Raw genomic sequence first — 26735 nt, 5'->3', positions numbered from 1 at the left:
CTATGTACACCGATGTTACATTTTTGCTTTGTCTGAGAAGGATGTCACAAGTTATGTGCACAGTGTTCTTATGCTGGTTTGTTAACTATGTTTATTCTTCAATAAAATATTAATTAAAAAAATATGTTCAAAATAATGTAGATGGGACCCAGTATCAGCTACAAGGAAGCAAGCACACCATACGATGAAGGAAAAAAAACCCAAAACAAGCTATTTTGATTTTTTTCTCCCTAGGTAGCAGGTTTTCCCAAACATTGCTGTTGACAGTGTCATGACAGAATGTTGATCTGATAATTGTTTTAACCAACAAGATTGTTCTATCACTAGATGCACAAACACAAGGCAGTGATGATTCAAGGCATTCAAATTGTATGGTAAGGCAAATTTTATTGCATGTTATGTGATCTGGTTTGCTAGCTTGGATGCTCTATTTCTCTTCGATCTTTACTACAACATTCTGAAGACTAGTTGGAAGGATAAGATCACAAACAAAAGGGTGCAGGAAGGAAGGAAGACCTCTAGCAGAAGACCTGACCAAAAGGAAAATAAGATCTGCTAGCCATGTCTTTAGATGATCTGTCACCAGATTCTCTGATCTGGGAGTGATGGCATTAAAAAATAGTAAAGATTCAGAAACACGGGTGAATCAGACAAGAAAGCTGAGCACAGAAAACCAGCATATATAGTTACCAGCTTTTGTACTGAAGATGGCACTTGATAATGACAATGGCTGATACTATTTGCACTACAATCTTCTAAGTTTTGAGTGTCTTTTTATTGAGCATGAAAGTGGGTAGAATAGCACCACCAAAAATTAAAATGTACATATTATCCATCCACCCTTCCTCTGCCAGCCTCCTTCCCTAGCCAGGGAAGATTTTCCTCTCTTACCTCTCAGGTTGTTCAGGATGTCATTGGCTTCTTGGAGGGTGGCCCTACCCTTTCTGGCTGCTTCTTCTGCAAGGGCCTTAGCAGCATCCGCCCGGGCCAACAGCTGATCAGCAGTCTGAAACCAGAAGTTGAAAACTTGGTGACCCTGGGCACCTGCATGATCCCTAGGAGCAACACAGATGTGCATCCTTACCAAAAGCTCAGTAGGGCTAGGCTTGAAGGCAAACATCTCTCAGTTCAAATCATTTATGGTATCACCACAGCAAAGGGAGGTTTCCCTGAGCACTTGCTGTTTTGGCCTTCTCCATTTTGGATCAATTAAGACCACTTACTGTCGAAATAATCATCTCTCCCTTTGAAGACTGTATGGAACATGCAGCACCTGCTATCTGTTCATGGATGAATACAGGTAGGTAAGCTACCGGCAAGGAAAGGTATTTTCTGCATGAGAGATTCTCATGGGCCTCCTGTCTCTCCTTCCTCCTATGTGTTCATAGCTGACACACAAGCAACACTAAACTTGCAATTTCATGTGGCATTATTTTAAGCCCATTTTCTTCAACACTACTTATCTGTCCTTTTGTATGCATGCATGTATCAGGGCTGTTCTCCTTTGACTGACTTAAATGAAACGTGGTAGGAGATTCTCAATAAGATTTCAATTTTCCTATTAAATTTCATGCAAATCCGTCCACAAAGCAGTCCAGACAAATGGTTATGGAGAGAAAAGGCAGACAATAGTGGGGCCAGTCCAGGCATGAGGTTACAACAGTCAAAGAGGTGATAGAGGCCTGAGGGCTTTTCAGAAGCATATTATATTCCCTGCCAGCCAGCCATGTGACTACCATTCTTCAGAGAAGCATATTCATGTCAGTCAATATTCTGGATGCTGCTGAGGCTGATATTCAAAGTTAGGAGAATTTTCAGCTGCACATAAGCACATTTTCAGCCCAAAACGTAGGCCCTAATTGTAGGTGCCTCATTTAAGTCTGCTATTTATTCAGCTACATTTAGGCACCTAATTTACTTCCTTTAATGACCTAAACCCACACAAATTTAGACACTTAGCACTAGTCAATTTTCAATATGCCAATTTAGGAATCTAAACCTTTTGAAAACTGTCAATATTGTGATGAGTATGACTCCCCTCCCCTCTCCCCCCCAAAAAAAAAGATTGCCATCTTTTCTGCCTCTGGAGCAACCCACAGGAAATAGCAAAATTCGCTCGTTTAGTCCCAGAGGCACATGAGAAATTCATCAAATGGGTTCAGACATTATGTGCTCCTGTACAGGCCAAAGATGTGCACTCAAGCTTCCAAGGAGAAGAGCATACAAAGAACTGACCTGCTGTTCTGTCTTTCCTTTGTCCAAGAGATTTTTCACTTCCAGTTCCTTCCCTCTCATGTCATCTCTAAGGTCATCATAATCCTTCAGCTTCCTATTGATCAGCTGATCCAGATCCTCTGCCTCCTTCTTGATCTTATTCGCCTCATTCTGTAGGAGGAAAAAAGTGGAAACAAGCCAGCCTCTGTGAACAGAAGTCACAATAAAGAATGTGTCGAGAACAGCAAGACAAATCCTGTACTTTTCTTCCAAATGCTGCATTATGGAAAGATAATTTCATTGAGGGGAACCCTAGATTAAATCCTAAGAGGACAGATCCACTAAAAACGGGAAAGTCAGCAGCTGCATTTCCAATATTTTAGGGTCCCAGAATGATATGAACCAGAGAAGGCTATGTCCAACCGTACTATGCTCTTATTCATGTGTCAGACACTGCATTGTGCATCTCCATTCCATGCACTGAACAATATCTGCCCTTTGTAATAAACACCCCCACCTAATTTTTAGCATGTTAGCGTGCTGAACACTTTTATAACTAAGAGGAACTGATTTCTGGTATTTTCATGCATCAGTCTGACTTCTCCCAGCGTTGAGTGCGTGGTTTAAGTCCCATACCTCTAGCACCTTGGTGTCCACAGCAGGAAGACTGGTGATATTGGCATAGATCTGCAGGGCCTTGGTCCCAGCTTCCTCAGCCTCCGCATGTACCTTATTAGCTTGCTTCTCCAGGTCTCGTGAAATGTTTTTCGCCTGGTTGTACCTAGATGGCAGCAGATGGATTGGATCAGCTAATGTATTCTTTTCAGCAAGCAGATGAATACACCAATAGTTCATGTGCCTGGACAAAAGAAATGCTTTCAGACTCACTTCTTGTTGAGCTCATCAATCTCGCTGGCTGTCCGGTTCTCGTCTGCTAGCGTTTTCAGCAGGAGTTTGAGGGCCTCGGTGGATGTTGCATTGGCTTCTTTGGCAATGCGCTCAATGTCCTTTGCTTCCTGTTTGTGTCTGCAACACATCAAAAAGGAAATTACTAATCAATACATGCATATCCTGATCTCTGATGACACATGAGTTTAATCACTGAAGATGTCAAAAACATACACTGTTATGAGTGTTAGAAAAATGGGTTGTATGATTCATCTTGTACACTATATTCCCAGCTGGTTCTTGCCCTATGCAGTGGAGGTTGTTTGCATTACTACAGATTTAACTATGAAAGAGGCCTTCATTCATATTTATTAAGCTCTCATAGCCAGCACTAAGGCAAATGGCACCCTGGGCAAAAACTGTCAATGGTGCCCCCCTGCCCCCTTTACATTCTCTCACTTCTCCCTCCACCTCATTTCCCCCTTACTCTAGGCACTCTCTCTCTCCCCCTCCCTCCAGGCATTTTTCTTTCCCTGTTCCCTTCCTACATCCATTTCCTCCTCTCTCGCTCCCCTACAGACTTTCTCTCTCTCTCTTTTCTCCTTTCCTCTCTAGGCACTCTTCCTTTTTTCTCACCCCTTCAGGCATTATCTTCCTCCTCCTTCCCCTTCTCTCCAGAAATTCTCTTCTAACACTAAGCATATTCTTAGGGGGTCCATATTCAGCTGCTATCTGGCTAACAGATCGATACTCTAAAACCGTGGCAGAAAGAGTGCGGCATTGCCAGGCGCACCCTTCCTCCCCGCACGCACAGTTCTCTTGACCTAGCGCCTGATACTCTCTTCTAATTGCATGCAAATGCATGCCGCGGCTGTGAAGCATTAGGGAAGGGTTAGGCCCGCGCAACCCATTTTACTGTATAGGCGCTTAATACAGCGCCTATACAGTAACCTGGGTGCGCTGGTACCTGTCATTTCAAATGACATTTGAAATGACAGGCACCAGGAAGTGTTAAAAACAAAAAAATGTAAAAACCTGAATGTTATAAAAAAAAATAAAAAATTTTAAATACCTGTCACTTTCCGAATCGTGTGGTCATCCAGGCAGCGGCGGGAGCCGGAGGGCCGCGTGGGTCCAGGCGGCCGGCGGCGGGAGCCGGGTGTTCGATCGAGGCCGCGGGCGGGTGGGCGCGTGTTCGATCGAGGCCACGGGCGGGCGGGCGCCTGTTCATCCAGGCGGCGGGGGCGGGTGGGCGCGCGTTGGTTTCAGGCGGGTGGCGGGATCCGGGGGGCGGGTGGGCGCGTGTTCAATCGAGGCCGCGGGCAGGTGGGCGCCTGTTCATCCAGGCGGCGGGGGCGGGTGGGCGCGCATTGGTTTTAGGCGGGTGGCGGCAGCGGGGGGCGGGTGGGCGCGTGTTCAATCTAGGCCGCGGGCCGAGTCGCAGAGGCACGCATTCATTCAGGCCGAGGGAGCCGGCGGCGAAAGCAGCCTCCGGCAGCCCCCACCGGCAGTGAATGAATGCGCGCCTGTGCGACCCGGTGCTCAAGGCAGTCACATGCCGTGACGTCACACCTTGAGCGCCGAATCGCACGGGTCGCACAGGCGCGCATTCATTCACTGCCGGTGGGGGCTGCCGGAGGCCGCTTTCGCCGCCGGCTCCTCCGCCTGGATGAATGCGCGCCTGTGCGACCCGGCCCGCGGCCTAGATTGAACACGCGCCCACCCACCCCCCGGATCCCGCTGCCACCACCCGCCTAAAACCAATGCGCGCCCACCCGCCCCCGCCGCCTGGATGAACAGGCGCCCACCTGCCCGCGGCCTCGATTGAACACGCGCCCACCCGCCCCCCGGATCCCGCCACCCGCCTGAAACCAACGCGCGCCCACCCGCCCCCGCCGCCTGGATGAACAGGCGCCCGCCCGCCCGCGGCCTCGATCGAACACGCGCCCACCCGCCCGCAGCCTCGATCGAACACGCGCCCACCCGCCCGCGGCCTCGATCGAACACCCGGCTCCTGCCGCCGGCCTCCTGGACCCACGCGGCCCTCCGGCTCCCGCCGCTGCCTGGATGACCGCACGATTCGGAAAGTGACAGGTATTTAAAATTTTTTTTTTTTTTCTGACAGGTTTTTATGTATCCCACAGCATTACATTTTCTCGATCATCTCTGTATCGCTTTTTTTTTATTGTTTTTTATTGTGTTTGAGTATCTTAAGTGGTGTCGATGGATTTGTTACAAGACTCACAGTCCTAACACCTACTAGGGGGAGGCGGTAAACTAACACGTTAAGGCCGCGGCAAAACAGCGGGTTACTAAGGAGATAATATCAGCGCCCGTTACAGTATCGGAGGGGAATAGCTAATTCCTTCATTATACAGCTAATTCGTTCATTTACACATCATATACATGCTGCGTGCGGAAAGGGTTATGTGTCTATTTTAAGAAGCGCTACGGACGCGTGAAACTGGAGATTGTATCGCTGGATCGCCTTACTCGTCTGTATTGTGCGCTCCCAGCACGTTACAGACGGGAAATCTTCAACCGCACGTTACTGTATCGACCTGTAAGCAAGTTAGCCGGATAAAATTATTTGGTTAACTTGGTCAGGATATTCCCTTGAGGCCACACTGCTGAATATACACAGCTATCTAAGAGCTAGTTGGATAAGTTTATCTGGCTAACTTTAGGCCTGCTCAATTGCAGGTCTACTTTATCTGCTGGAGAAGTAGTCACGCCCCAGAAAACTCCCATCCTGCCCACCACTTAGACAGATAACTATTTAGCCAGAAAAAGCAGAGTTGCTTACCTGTAACAGGTGATCTCCAAGGACAACAGGATGTTAGTCCTCACACATGGGTGACATTGAATGGAGCCCCAATGTGGAAAACTTATGTCAGTTTCTAAAACTTTGACTAGGCACATGGAGCATGCCCAGCATGCCCTATATCACGCTTCCAGTCTCGTAACATAGAATTATGATAAATTAAAAAATAAGAGAAAACCAACTCTGCAGGGTGGCGGGCGGGTTTCATGAGGACTAACATCCTGCTAATCCTTGGAGAACACCCTGTTACAGGTAAGCAACTCTGCTTTCTCAGAGGACAAGCAGGATGGTAGGATGGTCATATTTTGGTGGCGGTCACTTCAGCACTCAGAGTCAGAAAGATCTAGGCCTAAGTGACTTATCCACCTTTTGCTAAGTTTTATCATGTCAGGGTGGTCTTGCGTACGTACCCTAAGTTCCTACCTAAGGTGGTGATGGATTTCCATCTTAATCATTCAGTCTTCCTGCCAGTTTTCTTTCCCAGGCCCCATTCACATCAAGACAAACAAGCACCACACCATTTGGACTGCAAGTGAGCCTTAGCCTTCTATCTGGAGAGGACAGAAGCCCATAGACAGTCCACCCAACTTTTTATTTCTTTTGATAGAATAGGTTGGGAGTTGCCATTGCCAAATAGACATTATCCAGTTGGCTAGCAGATTGCATCTCCTTCTGTTATAACCAGATGGGACTGCATCTTGGGGGTCATGTCCAGGCTCATTTTGTCAGAGCCATAGCAGCATCGGTGGCCCATTTGAGAGCAGTTCCTGTGGAAGAGATCTGCAAGGCTGCCACATATTCACATCACATTACTGTGATCCCTAGCTACAGGCTGCTCCCCAACTCAAAAGGGGACCAGACACCAGGTGCCAACAGACACAATACCACCGGTGCTGTTGGTAACAGAGGAGAAGACCGCCTGAACCCAAATAATGGGCCCTAGGTAGGGAGACTTGGGTTCTACACCTCAAACAGCTTCTGGAGGACAGACTGGCCAAACCTACTGTTGCATTGACCATCCCTATCCAGACAGTAATGTGATGTGAATGTGTTGCGAGAACTCCACATCGCAGCCTGTCATGACAAAACTTAGCAAAAGGTTGATAAGTCACTTAGGCCTAGATCTTGCTGACCCCGAGTGCTGAAGTGACCACTACCAAAAATATGACCTTCCAGGTCAGATACTTCAGATCACTGGTTCAAAAGGAGCATTCATTAGCTGAGCTACCTCCATGTTGAGGTCCCAAGACACAGCAGGAGGCCTTAGGGGAGGCTTCAATTGAAGCAGGGCCCCACATAAAACATACAACTCCCCTCCATGGCTGTATTTCCAGCTCTTCTTTGGATCCCTCTACAGATGGCAGGAGTGGTGCGTAATAGCACATCATCATCTTCTGTCACATAGGGCCAGTGCATTGTTTGAGCCACAAGATTCCTTAATTTTGTGGCTCATTCCGTGAGACTGGCTCAGCATGGCAGAGAAAGCTGATGTGTCATATTAAGTGCTGCTCCTCCTCCCAGCCATGCACAGCGTAGGGGAACATGAAGGAATACCCAACCATACAGGCTTCGGGAAAGCTTAGCCTCCTAAAGACTCGTCTTATACTGGCTGCCTATGATTACCATGGCTGCCCACCAGCTAACAATCACAATGGGCAATGCTGACAGCACCTGAGGTGCCCCTTGTTTTACAGTGCCCCAGGCCACCGCCCAGCTAGCCCTGGGAGATCCCCTGCATTTTCCAGTTATTAGGACTCTGATACTCCTAAAAGCTCCAGCTGCAAGAATTTATGAATTGTTAATAACCCAAAAGTTTATTTTGCTGTTGGACTTCACGGATTTAAACTTACCAACACTTGACCAGAGATTTGTCTCCTCTGCATTAGCAATAGCTCAAAAAGTGACTAATGGTAGAAAATGAAAGGATTAAAGCCCTCTTGCATACCAGCAATAATTTAATGAGCTGTATGCGACAGTTTCACTGTAGGAACAGATTTATATGCTACATGACAAGGGGGATAACTATGAACAGATCTGGAGGAATGTTTCATAGCAAAGACTTTTAGAAAAAACTTTACATTATTAAAGCAATATGGTGAATGTAAAAAAATACTGCTGTACAATTTCAAGATGAAAGAGGAGTAATCACAGTTTAATTTGCGAGATTTATTCAGCAGGATATACAGTAAATAGTTAGTATAGCTTTCCAGCTGTTATCAATGATAACACCCCCCACCCAAACACAGAACCATAAATCCCTAAATGCCATGTACTGTTTTTTTGTTTTGTTTTCAATAATGGTTTTGCAGTCTATGGTGATAACTTTCTTATGACAACTGGAAAACATAAGAAAAAAGAAAAATACAGATCCAAGAATCGCCATGTTTATTCCCATTTCTTTTCCCCACTCCTTCAGCCCTACAGTGAAGTGCTAACAAAACAAAGTGCAAAGTCAGTCAACATCCTTCCTCCAGTTCCCATCATAGCTTACGTCAGATCTGCCACTTCTCTGAACCATGTCTTGTTTAACTATAAGTTCAAGTTGGGTCCTTACCGTTCTGCAAGTCTCCGGGCTTCCTCTGCCAGCAGCGTCATGTTACTGGGGTCACCTGGGGATTCCGGCTGGGTGATAGACTGGGGCAAACACACACACAATTTCAGAACCTACTACTTGCCTCTTTTTTTTTTTCTGCAAACTAAACTCTTCTAACTAGTGACATGATTACTTTTCTTACATAAGTGCTCTGTAAGTGGTGTTTTTCAGGCTAGTAAAAAAAAAAATAGAAAAAGACATTCTGGGCCATATGGATCAGGGTCCAGTAAGTTGTATTCGCACAGGCAATTACTACAATATCATAAATCTCATAGCACCTAATAAGTTGCTTTTCCAAGAGGCTGGAAGAGAAATGATTGTTGCCTCTGGACAGAAGGCAGCAGGCGAGCACATGGAAATCCTCTGCCACCCGGTTCATCCATAAAAACAAACATGTTTCAGATTTACATTTCGTTGCTGGTTTGTTCACTAGTGGGGCACAATGAGGTTCTCTCACAGCTACGGGGGTAATTTTCAAAAGTCCATTACCTGGATGAACCAGCCAGGTTTGAAAAACCACCCTCTTCTGGTCCAGCAAGAAGCACATGTGGAAGGCTTCCACGGTGAGTGCACTTTTAGCAGAGATAAAAAGAGCAGTTCCCATGGGGTGTGTTTATAAGTCAGGGGAGTAACAGTGCGCATGTGTGCCATCTTGCTCAGCTGCCCAACTAAAACGGGAGCTGCTAAAGCACATGGGCGCTCTTAGCACCCATATTTTGTAACTACCAATTTTCATTCGGAAATTGCATGGGTGGTTTCCCTTTGAAAACAGACTGCAATGTATGGTAAGCTGTAAGAGACCACATACAATGCAAACAGCATAGGCTACTCAAAATTGCCCCCGTACATGTTCTCACATTGGAGAAATTACTTACCTGATAATTTTGTTTTCCTTAGTGTAGGACAGATGGACTCAGGACCAATGGGTTATTGCTCCCCTACCAGCAGATGGAGATGGAGCAAGGCTGCAAAGCTGACATCACAGTACATATACCCCTGCAGTGACCTCAGCTCTCCAGTATTCTCTTCAAAAGCCACTGTGGACATACTAGTGAAAAGACTTGATTAAAAAAAATATGATTAAAATCGGATAACCATAACTGTATTCAACCAACCATAAACACTGAACTCCAGTAAGAATATAAGTACCCTAATCTAGAGACTGGATGAACACTTACCCTTAATCTCTTGGATTCGAGGTCCACTCCACGGGAGAACCCGTGGCACAATTCTTGGGCAGCCGAGGGCAGGACACTGAGTCCATCTGTCTACACTAAGGAAAATGAAATTATCAGGTAAGTAATTTCTCTATTTCCTAGCATGTAGCCAGATGGACTCAGGACCAATGGGAGGTATAAAAGCTATTCCCGATTGGGGCAGGAGGCTGCCTGCGGTCCAGTCAACATCGCCCATGCAAAGGCTGCATCCTCTCAGGCCTGTAGGTCCAGGCAATAAGACCATGTCGCCGCTCGGAAGATATCGATGGGAAACAGCAGTCTAACTTCTGCCCATGAGACCGCCTGAGCCCTATTGGAATGAGCTCTAACCTGAAAAGGTAATGGATTTCCAGCCTCCACACAGGCTCACATGACCACCTCCTTAATCCAGTGAGCTATGGTAGCCTGCAAAGCTAATTCGTCCTGCTTCCTTCTGCCGTGGAGGGTAAAACAGGCGGTCCATTTTTCGGACTGGTTCTGAGAGTTCCAGATACCGTACTAGAAGTCTCTTGACATCCAAATGACGGAGAAGACAATATTTCTCCATGTCCTTGGGTTTATCTAGGGATGGCAACAAAATGGAGTGATTCAAATGAAACTCCGAGACTACCTTGGGCAAGAAGGATGGAACAGTACGTAGTTCTAACACCGCTGGAGTCATCTGGAGGAACGGCTCCAAGCACGACAATGCCTGCAGTTCAGAGATGTGATGTGCCAAGCATATAGCCACCAGGAACACCATTTTCAAAGTCAATAAACGCAAGGAAAGACTACACAGTGGCCAATAGTAAGGACCTGCCAAAATTTCCAGTACTACATTAAGATTTCACAAGGGAACCAGCAACCGTAAGGGCAGCCGAAGGTGCTTCACTCCATTCAGAAACGAGCCCCATTCACCTCATCCCTGAAACAGGAGCGCACTACTACTTGCACCTTCAAGGAATTAAGGGCCAAACCTTTATCCAAGCCGCCCTGCAAAAATTCCAGAAGTGGGATTTTGACCGCCTTAAAATATTCTCCAGACCCGCACATATGCTAGGAACGTGGAGAACTTCCAAGCGCGCAGTAAGGTGACAATTACCGCTGCAGAATATCCCCGCTTCATCAGGCGAGCCCTCTCAAGGGCCAGACCATAAGACAGAATAGAGTCGGATCCTCATGAAGGACCGGTCCCTGCTGTAACAGGTCCCTGTGTGGTGGGAGGCACAGGGGTTTCTCCACCAGGAGTCTCCACATGTCTAGATGGGGTGTGGCAAGGCGCAAGCACAGCCCTTGCACTCAGCTCTTCCTCTAACATGTGTTTTTAAAGTTGTGCACATGACGCGCACGGTGCAGGCTCAGAGCCAACACACTACGTGCACTGAAGTCATATGGCTGGCAATACAGCACACATAGAAACGTGCACAAGATGGTGCCACCGCTGTAGGCTTGGTTACGCGGTGTGTAACCAAACCTACAGCAGGGCCTAGCCCACTGGGGACTGCTCAATCCACTCGGAGGCCAATTCCCCCTACCCCCACGGGAGCGGGAAGATACTGATACGGCGTGCCGAGCACGGAGGAAGCCATATCAAAAATCCCTCTAAACGTCTCTGAATCAGAAGGTAAAAAAATATATATATAACCTGCCTGGACCTATCTGAAGCCTACCTACATATTCCATATATATATCTGGGCTCAGCGCTTACCGGCTGAGTATAGAGACAGTCTCCGGCTGCGGGGAGAGATGGCTTTGGCTGTCACTGCTGCACTCTGTTTCCTGCACCCACTGCCTTTCAGCTGCCTAAGCAGCAAGTTCACGCTGGAGACTGGCTACCCGACCAAAGCACACCTCTGAGGGACCTCGGAAATTGCTTCAGGAATTCTCAACCGGGGGAGGGACCTATAGGTATCACCACAGGAGAGCAGGGCTCAATTTTCTCCAATTTAGAACGGAGAATTTCTCCTTCCAAAAAGTACAGCAATCCTCACAGGGAGAGATACGTCCACTATCTGCTGGAAACAGAGAATACTGGAGAGCTGAGGTCACTGCAGGGGTATATGTACTGTGACATCAGCTTTGCAGCCTTGCTCAGTCTCCATCTGCTGGCAGGGGAGCATAACCCATTGGTACTGAGTCCATCTGGCTACACGCTAGGAAAGTATTGTTTTCATGTGGTAAGCAGGGAAGTTCAGCCATCAAAAGAATGTGATTACCCAAAGAAAATCTGTATTATGGTTGAGGTAGTCAGAATGGCAAATCTGTTGAGTGTATGGTATATTTTGCTGTGACATCAGACTTAGGAGAAACCCATTACTGATAAAAGGTTTCAGAAGCAAGGCAGTGATTGTACATCTAATTAAACTGTATACTAAAAGGAAAAACTGCCTTAAAAAGAATTATCTACAAAAACCCTGTGTTGCTCAGTGAAAATGAATTTTTCTTAGGGTCATTTTCCTTTCTATAAACTCCTACAACAGTCAGGATCAAAGTATATGGCAACTCAGAGCATACAATAAGCCAGCAACCACAGAAAATGTTTTGACTTTGTCCAGGGAATTCTCCTCCTCTTGCTTCCTGCAGTCCTTCCTCAGTTTAGTACATTTCTGAGACTAGAAACATAACTTAAAGCAGAAATAAAATCCAGGTTGATAAGCTTCATATTGGGAGTACTAGTGTTCTCTCTCCTCACCAGTACCCCACTACTGACATGCACTGTGAGATGGACATCCTACCTACTCAGAGGCCTCCTATCACACACACTTTAGTCTTCTCTTGCAGCATGAATCGCAAGGGCCTCGTAGATCTTGCACAGAGCAGGCCGACTTCTCCGAGATGACTTACCGGCACTGCTTGAGATCTACAGACCACTCGCATTTCACACCGAGGCTCAAGGTTAGCAACACACTGCATAACAATAGCAGGTGCAGGGGAGGGATGCTCGCATCATTATAGTGACAAGCTAGCAGCAGTAGGAAGGTGGCAGAAGGTGCTCCCATCTGGAAAGGGGAAGCTGGGCCTGGATGGAGTGGGCAGTGGCAGGACATTGATGGCAGCAGTGGTGCTGTTGCTGCCACTGATTGGGACCCTTTTCCATCTCCAGGTGCCCCTTCGTCAGTGGCTAGCACAGAAAGTATGGACTACGGTTGGTCTTGGACAAACTTCAAGCAAGGGGGCAGAGATGAAGGTCTGTGCCGAGGGTGTCATCTCGTATTGCCTGTGGGGCAGAGTGGTAAAAGAAAGATAGGGATAGCTCAGAGACAGAGATGGAAAGGAATCAATATGTTTTGGGTAGAAACCAGAGACCATCAAATAGCATGGATTGGGGTAGGAAGAACAAAGTACATCCCATAATTGCCATTGTCCCCTAAATATTTTTTTTTTTATTATGGTGAATGAGCAATTGTTATTTGCTACAATACAATTTACTATTAGAGGCTGATGAATCATTGCTGGAACACACATTTGTATGACTTATGAGATAACAGGTTTATGATCACACTTTTCTTTTCATGAGTGACTTTTCCTTTTTTTTCTCCACCACTTTCTCATCATTTAAAAAGAAAAACCAGTTACAGTACTTGCAACTTTTAACCTTCCTAAAAGAGAACATATAAAATGTGTGTGTAGCTGCAATGTGTCAAACACATGTGATTAATTTCTTTGATTGGAAGACCAGATATTAGATCAAAGGTGTGTGCTAGATGTAGTATAAAGTAAGGCTTTTGATATTCTGCAACACAGAAGGCTTATTCAATAGACCTTAAGGTGGTAGATTTGGTTAAAAACTGGTTGAGTGAGATGACAGAGGGTGATGATAAATGGAGTTCATTCTGAGAAAAGAGCAGCGATTTGAGTGTCTCTCAGGGATTGTGTTCTGGGCTGGCTCTGCACATTATGTTTGTAAGTTATACTGTCATGTGTTAATAGAAAAAGTATCTTTTATGCAGCGGACACTAAGATCTGCAAAAGAGTAGACAACCATAAAGGAAGTGTGATCTGAAAAAAAAAATTTGATGAGTGGTGAAATGTTTGACAACTAAGTTTTTAGTGCAAAAAGTAAGTCATGCATTTGGTGTACAGAAATCCAAAACAAGCAGTACAGGATGGGGGAGGGAAGAGCAACTTCGGGGCAAACATATCTGATGACCTCAAGGTGGTGGCCAGAAACACTGTAGAGATCGTTGGTGAGGTATCACCTGGAATAGTGCCTCCAATTCTGGAGAGTAGAGGCAGTACGGAGCAGAGCTATCAAATGGTACAGGGAATGTGCCAAAAGCCTATGAGATGAGACTTAAATATCTAAATATGTATACACTGGAGGAGAGGTGAGGAAAGACAGGAGGTACAAGAGAGACATTCAAATACCGTAAAGGTATAAATAATGCAAGAGAAGCAAACCATTTTCAGTAGAAAGGCAGCTCTAGAACAAGAGGAAGACTCGGGAGTAACAAAAGAAAATATTTCTTTGTGGAAAGGGCTGCAGATGCATGGAATCATTTTGGAGTGGAGGTGGCAAAAACAGTTATGAAAGTCAGGAATACATGGGACAAGCACACAGGATCCCAAGCTGCAATGAAGGGAAAGCCAGAGATCATCCTAGGGTTCATGGCATTGCATCGGGAATGAAACTAGGCAGACAAGACTTATCTGTCATCATACTCTATGTCACTGTAAAAAGGTGAGGGCAGCCAGACATACCAAGCCTTACGCTTGACCGATCTGAACACAACTGAAGGGTCCCCTGCTCTCCCACCTCAGAGCCTGCGTGATGAGGATCACCTCTCGATGACATGAAAGCCAGCTTTCTGTCCCGTCGTCCCCACAGGGCATCCTGCCAGCAAGAGGAAGAAGAGAAAAGCCAGGGGTCCCTTCCCTTCCTTATGCCCCAAGCAGGAAGAAATCAGAGTACATGGTTCTCACTCAGCTCCAGAGAACCAATCAGCCCTGAGCAGCATACACACAGAAGCACTTTTCTAACATACAGGCCAATACTATAAAAAAATGAAGGGAGAGTGGGCGCTCTGTGTTGAACGCCCGCTCTCCCGACACGCGATTCTCTATTTAAATGAGGTGGTGCGCTAATAAGGAGGCAATAGTGCGTCCCATGCGCCTCCTTATTAGCGAATAAGTCGCTGTCAGCGGGTCCCAACAACCGATGCTCTACTTTACCGGCATCAGTTTCCGAACCCAATGACAGCCACGGATTAGGAAAACGGATGCCGGTAAAATTGAGTGTCCAGCCTGGAGACGTGAGTTCTAAGTCATCCCCCCTAAAGTTTCATATCGTGACCCCTAGTTCTACTGTTTGCTTTCCTTCAGAAAAAGTTTGAGGAAAGGCACAGAAAGTACGGAGGCTTGGCCGCACATTTTGCTTTCAGTATCCCAGGCGACTAATTAATAGGCTCATCAACATGCATTTGTATGTAATCAGCGCTATTAGTTTTTAGGGAGTTGGCCGTGCGTTTGACATGCTTTTACCCCTTACAGTATAAGGGGTAACAGACGCGGGTTGGAAACGCGCGGCAAATCGCATGGTAAAACGGTGCGCTCGAGTGAGCGCAAAGTTCTGTATCGACCTCATAGTAACATAGTGATGAGGACAGAAAGAACAAAAGGTCTATCCAGTCTGCCAGCAAGCTTCTTATGGTAGTAACTGCCACTCCATGCAGGTTACCCCCAAGCCTCATGTTAATAGTAGTAATATTAAAAATCAAAACCAAGCAACTGTCAAACCCATAACAAAATTATTGCTAGCTACATTTTTAAAGAGTGATAATTCATACAATGCTACTGCTTGAACATGCTTTGCTTTTGGACTTGGCTATAGAAGCGGTCCTGTACTTTTTTTTTTTCTAATGTCTGCGCATCGGTACCTCAGATGCTGGGCCCCGGACCATAAAAGTCAGGGCCCAGCGCTTGTTGTCATTTGAATCCAATTCCCCTTTTCTCTCTTCCGCCAAAACAGAGAGCGATGCTGCAGTTGCGTCAAAATCATACGTAAGCTCTTTGGTTAAGGGTAGTAATCCCCATGCTTTCTGTTAGAGGTAGCAACTGCAGCTCCATGCTGGTTACCCCCTTGCACCCTTTTGTTAATTTCCAACTTTAGCCTTCAGGGGTCCACAGTGTTTATCCCATGCCATTTAGAGTACATTTACTGTTTTAGTCTTCATCGCCTCTTCCGGAAGGGCATTCCAGGCATCCACCACCCTCTCCGTGAAGAAATGTTTCCTGACATGAATACTAAGTCATCCCCCCTAAAGTTTCATATCGTGACCCCTAGTTCTACTGTTTGCTTTCCTTCGGAAAAAGTTTGAGGAAAGGCACAGAAAGTATGGAGGAGGAAGGAGATTTATACTTATTGTCCACCTAACCACCAAAGGCTGCTCTAGGCAAACCAGAGAATTAAAAAAATTGGAGCAGGGGGAGGGCGAGAACAAAAGGGAAGGTGAGAGGAAGAAAACAGGAGGCTTTTGGGAGAGAATGTATGATTGCCATACAGTGCACAAACCTAAAGATAGGCTTGCACTGCACACCTTGAACCACAGACTCATGTGTTTTCAGAGTTGCAATGAGGTTTTATGAGACCGTGGGCTGCTAGAAACCCCTAAAACCCGTTTCAGTTATTGAGAGGGGGAGGGGGGCTATGGACCACAGGAAGTGGCAGGCCGATGGTACTCGACAAACATTTACACCTCTTGAGGTATCTGAAATATCTCTATCATATCCCCCTGCTCTCCTATGAGGTATATATATGTTCAGGGGCAATTTTGTGCACTGCCCATGGAGCTTGCAGGACCTGAAAGCTCAGTTTTGAAAGGAAACTCCAATACGAAAGTATATGTGGACTTTGCCTCTGCTCTGCTGCAGGTGCCCAAGTGCCAGCATTAATTTCAGAATCAAATCCCCACGCGTACTTTGCCTCCCTGTTCACCCCCTGCCCCATCACTTTTCCCCGCAGATGAGAGTACACAAGCAGCGAAACCCGCGTGCACAGAGACTTTTAATCACTATGGAAGGGAGATTTCCAGCCTGGAGAATTTACCCAGTCGACTGCTCAGTCACCCAAATTCCTCTGAAAACTATCCTCATTGTTGCCTCCAACTCTGTGTCCTTTCCGAGACACCAAAGAAAGCAAAATATCATGTTGTGCTGCTTCTTCCATCTGCAAAGCAACACGCCAATTAAATCTTTCCAGATTTATACCCTGGACACGCTGCTGAAACATCCCACTGTTTGGCCTTCAATCTCGCTCTCCAGAATGGACTACCATTGGCATCCCTAGAAAAAAGCCCTTATAACTTTTTAAAATGAGATCGACTATTGGGGATCTGATGGGTACTTGTGACCCAGACTGGCCAGTGTTGGAGACAAAATGCTAGGCTCGATGGCCCTTGGTTTAACCCAGCATGGTGTTTAACCCAGCCGTGTTTGATGACATCTAGAACCCACTGGTTTAAGGTTATCTTGACCCATTCCTTGTAAAATCTGGACAACCGTCCTCCCACCCTGGGAACCGAGGAATGGGCTGACCGAATCTCATTGAGTGGACTTGGCTCAGAGCGGAGCGGAACCGGCACCGTCCCTAGTGGGCCGTCAGCCTTGAAAGGAATGAGACCAGGGCTGTGCCCTGTCCGCGGGCTGTCGCTGAGTCGCCACCAGGACCCTATTCTGCCAGAATCTTCTTTGGCCCCGAAACAGAGCACTGGCCATAGAGAAGCCCCTGGAAGGTCTAGGCCTGTCCTCCGGGAACCTGTGAACCTTATTTTCCCCCAGCGACTTGATTAACTGCTCCAAATCCTCTCCAAAAAGAAACTTTCCATTAAAAAGAAAAGAGCTCAACTGGGCCTTAGAAGAGACATCAGCAGACCAGTTGCGTAACCAGAGAAGTCTCCTGGCTGAGACTGCAGACGCCATGGTCCTGGAAGAATTCCACAGTAGGTCATATAAGGTATCCGCCCCATATGCAACCGCCGCCTCTAGGCGCTCTGCCTGGACAGATTCCTGAGGCGGGAGCTCTTGGGAAGTTAACAACTGTTGAACCCATCGTAGGCTTGCCCAGAGCATAAAGCTACTGCAAATGGCTGCCCAAATACCCAGAGCCAAAACTTTAAAAATCCTCTTCAGGAGAACTTTAAGCTTCCTATCTTGGAGATCCTTAAGGGCTGCTGCTCCAGCCACCAGGATCATAGTCCTCTTTGTGACTGCAGACACAGAGGCGTCCACCTCGGGAAACCTCAGGAGTTCCAAGATCTCTTCGGGCAAAGGGTACAACTTTTATATCGCTCGACCCATTCTGAAGCCTGCCTCCGGAACATCCCACTTCCGGGTCATTAACTGTTAAAGTATGGCATAAAGAGGAAGAGTCCTGGATGGACTCCGTAACCCAGCGAGGGCTGGGTCCACTGAATCCTGGGGAAGGACTTCGTGAGGAAGGTCCACCCCGAGCTCCACCAAGACCCACGGAATAAGCGGGTCGAATTCTTCCTTATGAAACAGGCGAACATAAGAACATAAGAAAATGCCATACTGGGTCAGACCAAGGGTCCATCAAGCCCAGCATCCTGTTTCCAACAGTGACCAATCCAGGCCATAAGAACCTGGCAAGTACCCAAAAACTAAGTCTATTCCATGTAACCATTGCTAATGGCAGTGGCTATTCTCTAAGTGAACTTAATAGCAGGTAATGGACTTCTCCTCCAAGAACTTATCCAATCCTTTTTTAAACACAGCTATACTAACTGCACGAACCACATTCTCTGGCAACAAATTCCAGAGTTTAATTGTGCGTTGAGTGAAAAAGAACTTTCTCCGATTAGTTTTAAATGTGCCCCATGCTAACTTCATGGAGTGCCCCCTAGTCTTTCTACTATCCGAAACAGTAAATAACCGATTCACATCTACCCGTTCTAGACCTCTCATGATTTTAAACACCTCTATCATATCCCCCCTCAGTCATCTCTTCTCCAAGCTGAAAAGTCCTAACCTCTTTAGTCTTTCCTCATAGGGGAGTTGTTCCATTCCCCTTATCATTTTGGTAGCCCTTCTCTGTACCTTCTCCATCGCAATTATATCTTTTTTGAGATGCGGCGACCAGAATTGTACACAGTATTCAAGGTGCGGTCTCACCATGGAGCGATACAGAGGCATTATGACATTTTCCGTTTTATTCATCATTCCTTTTCTAATAATTCCCAACATTCTGTTTGCTTTTTTGACTGCTGCAGCACACTGCACCGACGATTTCAACGTGTTATCCACTATGACACCTAGATCTCTTTCCTGGGTTGTAGCACCTAATATGGAACCCAACATTGTGTAATTATAGCATGGGTTATTTTTCCCTATATGCATCACCTTGCACTTATCCACATTAAATTTCATCTGCCATTTGGATGCCCAATTTTCCAGTCTCACAAGGTCTTCCTGCAATTTATCACAATCTGCTTGTGATTTAACTACTCTGAACAATTTTGTGTCATCTGCAAATTTGATTATCTCACTCGTCGTATTTCTTTCCAGATCATTTATAAATATATTGAACAGTAAGGGTCCCAATACAGATCCCTGAGGCACTCCACTGTCCACTCCCTTCCACTGAGAAAATTGCCCATTCAATCCTACTCTCTGTTTCCTGTCTTTTAGCCAGTTTGCAATCCACGAAAGGACATCGCCACCTATCCCATGACTTTTTACTTTTCCTAGAAGCCTCTCATGAGGAACTTTGTCAAACGCCTTCTGAAAATCCAAGTATACTATATCTACCGGTTCACCTTTATCCACATGTTTATTAACTCCTTCAAAAAAGTGAAGCAGATTTGTGATGCAAGACTTGCCCTGGGTAAAGCCATTCTGACTTTGTTCCATTAAACCATGTCTTTCTATATGTTCTGTGATTTTGATGTTTAGAACACTTTCCACTATTTTTCCTGGCACTGAAGTCAGGCTAACCGGTCTGTAGTTTCCCGGATCGCCCCTGGAGCCCTTTTTAAATATTGGGGTTACATTTGCTATCCTCCAGTCTTCAGGTACAATGGATGATTTTAATGATAAGTTACAAACCACTTTAGGATCATCGCCTTGCCTAGGTCCTCATCCGGATCTCCCCCCAGGGAGGAGTGGAGGGGCTGAAAAGGCATCCAATTTGAGGACCCAAGATGGCCGCCATGTAAGACGCGGAGGAAAATGCTCGGCAGCGCTTTTTCCTACCTTTCTGTTCTGCAGCAAGAATTATGCCCCACACGAAGCGCAAGGCTAAGCTTAGAGGGGTAACGACAAGTTCACCCTCAAGCAAGCATCTTCAGCCGCGCATAGAGGGTTTTTTCTCTGCGGATAATATTCAGACACCGGGAAGTGCGGTCGCGGTAGGAAATCTCGAGGAGCGCGAGATTAACCTTTTGACCCTGGATACCACCTTGAGCCCCGGTGCGCCGGACAGACCCGTTCCCCCAGGCCAGCTACCGCAGAGGTCCGTGCCAGAAGCAGCGCTAAACCCTGTGGAAGCTCAGGGGAGTTTGGAAACGCTGCAACATCGAGATCCCTTGAGAGTGGATAAGGGACTTTGGAAGTCCCCGGACACGGGAGAAAGGAAAGATCTTGAAGAACAACAAAATCATCGCGTGGAAATAGAGCTGGATATCCCTGGGACATCAGCACAAGGTAGGGGAACGGGCGCAATTAGGAATATGGGCGAAGAGAATCCAAAAGTTGTGGAGACTGATCTATCTAAACTTATGACTTCACCCTTTACAATGGAAGGCATTTGTGGGGCTTTAAAATCAATTGAGTCCTCTCTAGCTACTTTATCACAAGTTACTATGGACACTAAAATCAAGTTTTGATTAATACTACATTGTTGTCTTCCTATAATCAAAAAATACAGGATATTGATAAAAGACTTGATGAAACCGAAAAAATTACTCAGAATTTGATAAAATCTGAAAGAATTATTAATAGAAGACTAGAAAGTCTCGAAAATGCTTCAAGGATTCGCAATTTAAGAATATTAAATTTTCCCCAAATAAGATTGATCTCACCACTTGAACTCTTTAAAAGTTACATGTTAAATATATTGCATATTTCAGAACCAGCACTTCCAGTCATTACCAAGATTTATTACCTTCCACAAGTTTCAAGAGAAAATGTAAGAGTACAGGAAGAGCGGGATCAATCATTGGATGTTTCAGCTATCCTTGAATCATCTATTGAGACAGATATTGCTCAGAGAAGACCAGTATTGGTGACTTTTGCATTCGCATCTGAACGTAATAACATATTAAGAATGTTTTTCCGCAATAGGCAGTCGTTATTCTATGGCCATAAGGTCTGGATCTTTCCAGATCTAACAAGATCTACACAAATAATGCGTAAACAATTTCTTGAATTGAGACCAGATGTTGTGAAACTCGGAGCGAAGTTCAATTTACGTTATCCCTGCAAATGTGCCATTTTTTTCAATAATGTAAATTATGTTTTCTTTGAGATTGAACAGTTGAAAACTTTTTTGGAAACTCATACCCAGATATAATATAATTGTGGTCTGCAGTAAAATAAGATATTAGTATACATGGAGACCTGAAATGTTACAAGTATAGTTTTTTCCTTAATTAATGCTCTGTTTTTCAGTCCTCCCCCTTATTTCTTTTATTTTAAGTACAAAAGTTTATGTAATAGAGAAAATTTTCTTATACGACTATACCTTTTGATTGTACTGTATTACCCTAACAAGATGTATGCTTGTTATAATATGGAAATTAATAAAAATAAAATAAAATAAAAATAAAAAGGCATCCAATTTACCAGCTCCTGTGGCGTCAGTTATGGCGGTTCCTACCCCAGGAAGAGAAGAGCTCCGCAGCTTTTTGACGTGTAGGGATCCCTGGGACTCCTGACCCCTAGGAACCTTACTTGGGGGCCACTCAGGTCGCACCTGCACAGAAATGCTTTGTGCATTAACAGCACAAAGTCCAGCGAAAAAGCCTCAGGGTCACCCCCACCCCCTCTCGGCAGGGGATCGTGCTCGCCATCAGAGCTATCCCAGGACCGATCCTGCGGGTCCTCTGGAATGCTGGATACTGGAGAAAGATCGGGAGGGAGCTCCCCTCCCCCCCCCCCGATGCCCTTGCCTGTGCATCGGCAAAAGTTTCCAAAATGGCCACCATTCCTGCGCTCAGCAGGAACGGGTCGGCCTGAATGCCCTGACTAGCCGGATGCTTGCGAGACTTAGGCAGCATATCGGAGGCCCGAGCAGGAGAGCCACAAAACGGACTCCCCGCAGGCCCCACAGCAAGATGGACACGGCCTTCGAGGGCCGGAGGGGGGAGGAAGGAAGGCAGAAAAGAGGTGCGTGTACAGAGGCTGAAGCCGAAACGTGCGCCCTGCAGCACAAGCGCTCCCGCAGGAAAAACACTGCTGCCGAAAAAGGAAAGCTGTGCCCTGTGTTGCCTGGATCGTCGCTGCCTTATTCTTTTTTTTATATATATATATAAAAAAAAAGAGTAGCCGCCTGAAACCATAATAAGGCTATACTACTTTTTTTTTTTTTAATCCAACCAGGACTGAGGGGGAGGAACTGGACTACTGGTAATCACCCCCAGTGCCTTACCGTCAAGGAGCCACGTGGGATCACCAACCCCAGCTCCTGAATACCTTCAACCAGAGGGGATGGTCCCACTGAGACCTGCCTACCCCTTGGTAGGTTGCTCCTGCTGATCCACTTGATCTGTAATTTTTTTTTTTGTAATCTTTTTTCCTCTCTCTTTTTTTTTTTTTTTTAAAAGGAGATTTGCCAAAAGGTGAAGACCACAAGTTTTGCACCACCTCCATCTGCTGGAGACAGAGAAATACTGAGGGGATGCGGGTAGCACAGCAGGTTAAGAGGGAGTGCTCTACAAGTTTCTCTCATAAGAACATAAGAAATTGCCATGTTGGGTCAAACCAAGGGTCCATCAAGCCCAGCATCCTGTTTCCAACAAAGGCCAAACCAAGCCACAAGAACCTGGCAATTACCCAAATACCAAGAAGTTCCCACGCTACTATCTCCATCTGCTGGAAGGGAGGCAAAACCCAGCAGTCTGGACTGATCCGGGTATGTACAGGGAAGCATCTTATTTCAATGGTTTGGGTTCTAAATGGTTCAAGGATTTAGGCATGGATTTCTCTACTCTAGATCTGCAGGAATATTTCTCTTCATTATATAAGCTGACATCTGATTTTTATACCAGGGAAACTAAAATTTTAATTATATAGTGCTCACCTTCATAGGGTTAGAAGTCTCAAGTTCTGTCTCCTTGATTCGGATATTTGCTCTAAATGCCAGGTAGACCCCAGTACATACATGCATTTATTAATGAGGAGTACCAAGCTAGGGTCATTTTGGTCTGACATTGTCTAGAATTGAGAAAATTGTTGGGAAGGAAATTGCTTACAAAGGCTCCAGTATTAATGCTAGGAATGCTCAACAAGATAGATAATCTTAGTGCTGTGGAAAAGTTTTTTTTTGTTTTTTTAATATATATATTTGGCAGTTTTACTGGTGAAAAAGGCAGTCTGGGTAGGTATTCATCCACCTACTACTCTGTTATGGGATCAGCTTATGGCGTACTAATTTTATGACGACTTTCTACATTTGAAAGTGGGGAAATCTCCTTTGAAGTGGAGGACTATTTGACTTTGGGACATTTTCTGCTGTACTTTGCTTATGGAGCTTCAATCCTCTATTGCACTCTCTGTAGCAATGCAGAGTTAATTCTTTGGAGTGGGTGGGCTGGATATTGTATGGAGTGACTGGGTGGAACACTGGGCAGGATGAGTACATTTCGGTTGATGGGCTGAATGTTATTGTAAAAGAAAAAAAATAAACCACGAAACACTGATAGACTATTGGTGTGCAGTTCTTACAAACTATGTTACTTTGTGGAATTTACTCCAGGATATTTTCTATGTACTATACCTATTATGTCTCTTGAATAAATCAAGTTTAAATGAAAAGACTTCACAGGCCCTCTAACTCTGTTTTCTCTCTTTTATCTATTGCATTTTGAATGGGCACAGAGTTTCTACTACAACTGTGTTCCTCTTTCCAATCCCTGCTATTGCAGAGTCTATCACAGAGGCTTCTACCTTATCCTAAGGGAGCCCTAGGCACCACCTTCTTATGTGGACTGTCTTTTTTAAACGAGGCACGCAACAGCTTGATGCAGGACCCTGCTCAGCTGGCTCTACGGCTACTGAAGACTCTAAGCCAAATTAAAAGCATTTTTGGTTTTTTTAATTGCTCCCTGCAATAAATACCACCACCAGAGCTGCTTATTGTAGGTCCTTCCCTATCAGAGACCAAGAGACAGCTGGAGATGGACTGCAGGAAGGAGAACTCCAGACAGGAAGTGAAATGCTGCCCACAGCACCTTCTGCGGCTACTGGTTTATGACACTCAAGAGGCAATACTTATCACCCACCGGTTCAGACTGCTAGAATGTGCAACTGCACAGTGAAGGCTACACAAAGCTTTTTACTCCAACAAAAACAGAAAGGAATGCACTTCCAGGAAACCATAAGCAAGAGACGTTCTATTTCCAGCTCTGCACTTCTTTCTGAAATAGAACATACCTTCGATAATCTCTGGCTGTCTCCTTAGAGGTGGGAGGCTAAAGCACGGGATTCTGAACATGACCTAACTGGGGATTTCAACACCTCCAAAGCCAGTAGTCTTGACTTCTCAGTACACTATGATGCACCATATCCAGTGGGTTGTGTCTTTTGAGCTGCCTCTGAACTCTCCATGCTTACCACGTTGGCAATGGCCACTTTTGCCTTCTCTAATTCGTCACGTGCGATCTCGATCAGACTCTCGGTCTTCTCCACACGGTCACGAGCCTGTTGTGCCACACTGTCCGTCTCCTCCACAGTATTCCGAATGTTGCCCAGACGGCCCACCTGGCTTGACAGTGTATTGTTAATTTCAGCGAGACGATCCATCAGAGCCTGATCCACATCTGGGGCAAGAGAAAAACAGGAAAGAAGCCAATTTCAGCAGATGGCATGGAATAATTATTTCTAGCTGCCTCTCCTACAACATGAAGGCTGCTATTCAGTACACCACATGTGCTTGGACGTATGGTACATAAATATTAGTTATCAGTATTTTTCTTCCTTGCCCAAAATATGTTTCAGTTTTAGGCTCAAACCCTACTGAAGTATCCTCTACAGTTTCATGTTAAAGTAGCATGATATAATAGCAAATTCAGTGGTTAAAATTCCAGACAGAGGTCATTCACTCTCCCTAATGCTATTCATAAGCCCACAGTCACCTGAAAAGAGGGCTAGGCAAACTTTGGGTACCTCATCACCCTAGTGCCTAAAATTCTGACACCTGCTTGGGGAGAGCTGCCACTTCCAGGCCTGGGTTCAAGCACAGCCACAGAAGTAAGTAGATAAGCTAGAGATGAAGGAAAACTGCTAGGGAGCAGAAGGAAGGGAAGAAGCTGGTCAGAAGCACAGGGGCTTAAAAAAAATGCACAAACATCCCTCTCTCCTAAAAACTGACAGAAAAAGAAAAAATGGAAAATGTTAAACACACAAATGAAAACATCATAGGTCCATTTTCAGCCACTACGTGGCTCAGCTAGTTAGCCAAATAAACATATCTGACTAACTAGCAAGGTATGTTCAGCAGTGTGGTTGCGCAGCTGAATATACTTGGCTAATTTTAGGACAGTCTTATGGCCTGACCAGAGTGAGCCGCATAAGTTAAGCGTCTAACTCCGCTCCTCTTCGGAATGTCTCTTGCTCACCCACGGAACGCTCCCTTCTTATCCAGCTAAATTCTAGCCAGGAAACTAGTTTAACTGGATAAGGGCTAAATATAGCCAGGTAAGCGATATAAATGGATAACTATTATGTTATTCATCTAAATGTTCTCTGAACATAAGAATTGCCATACTGGGTCAGACTAAGGGTCCCATCAAGCCCAGTCTCCTGTTTCCAACAGTGGCCAATCCAAGTCACAAGTACCTGGCAAGTACCCAAACATTAAATAAATCACAAGCTACAATTGCTTATTAATTAATAGCATTTTATGGAGTTTTCCTCTAGGAACTTATCCAAACCTGTTTTAAACCCACTACTGTAACCACAACCTCTGGCAATGAATTCCAGAGCTTAACTATGTGCTGAGTGAAAAAGAATTTTCTTCAATTTGTTTTAAATGAGCTACTTGCTAACTTCATGGTATGCTCCCAAATTCTTCTATTATCTGAGAGAGTAAATAACCGATTTACATTAACTTTTTCAAGTCCTTTCGTGATTTGTAGACCTCTATCAAATCCCCTCTCAGCCTTCTCCAAACTGAACAACCCTAACTTCCTTAGCCTTACCATGCCCCTTATTTTGGTCACCCTTCTCTGCACTTTCTCCAGTGCAACTCTATATTTTTTGAGATGCAGCGACCAGAATTCCACACAGTATTCATGATGCGGTCTCACCATGGGGCGATACAGAGGCATTATGACATCCATCGTTTTATTTGCCTTTCCCTCCTTAATAATTCCTAACATTGTTTGCTTTTTTGATTGCCACAGCACACTGAGCTGACAATTTCAATGTATTATCCTCTGTGACTCCTAGATCTCTTTCCTAGGTGGTAACTCCTAAAAAAGAACCTAACATTGTATAACTACAGCAAGGGTTAATTTTCCCTATATGAATCACTTTGCCCTTGTCCACGTTAAATTTCATCTGCCATTTGGAAGCCCAACCTTCCAGTCTCGCAAGGTCCTCCTGCAATTTATCACAATCTGCTTGAGATTTAACTACCGGTAACCGATCCAATATGGCGAGTAGCTGCATGCCGTTCTATCCAAGAATTTACGATATCACTGCCTGCATAGTGATCTATGGTTGAAAGTATCTGTTCTTAGAACAGGCTGATATTCAGCTTGCTTACTCATGTCTCTCCAACTACGACACACATGATACCTGTACTGATCTGAGCCAATTCAAGTGGTTCAAAAAGCCCCTGAGG

General features: G+C 45.4%; 1 protein-coding gene across 1 annotated transcript in view; it reads right to left on the bottom strand.

Moving 5' to 3' along the window:
- LAMC1 (laminin subunit gamma 1) overlaps positions 1–26735 on the bottom strand; it is a 367470-nt gene that overhangs the window by 36073 nt on the left and 304662 nt on the right. The window contains exons 19-24 of the mRNA XM_029618808.1: positions 24503–24708; positions 8481–8560; positions 3103–3240; positions 2851–2995; positions 2236–2385; positions 892–1006 (exon numbers count right to left, since the gene is read on the bottom strand). Of these exons, the coding sequence (XP_029474668.1) occupies positions 892–1006; positions 2236–2385; positions 2851–2995; positions 3103–3240; positions 8481–8560; positions 24503–24708 (834 nt within the window). The remainder of the gene's footprint in view (positions 1–891; positions 1007–2235; positions 2386–2850; positions 2996–3102; positions 3241–8480; positions 8561–24502; positions 24709–26735) is intronic.

Source organism: Rhinatrema bivittatum, chromosome 10, assembly GCF_901001135.1.
Source record: "Rhinatrema bivittatum chromosome 10, aRhiBiv1.1, whole genome shotgun sequence".
Lineage (NCBI taxonomy): Eukaryota > Metazoa > Chordata > Amphibia > Gymnophiona > Rhinatrematidae > Rhinatrema > Rhinatrema bivittatum.
The sequence above is the reverse complement of the archived record's forward strand: the minus strand, read 5'-3'. Positions and strand labels throughout refer to the sequence as shown.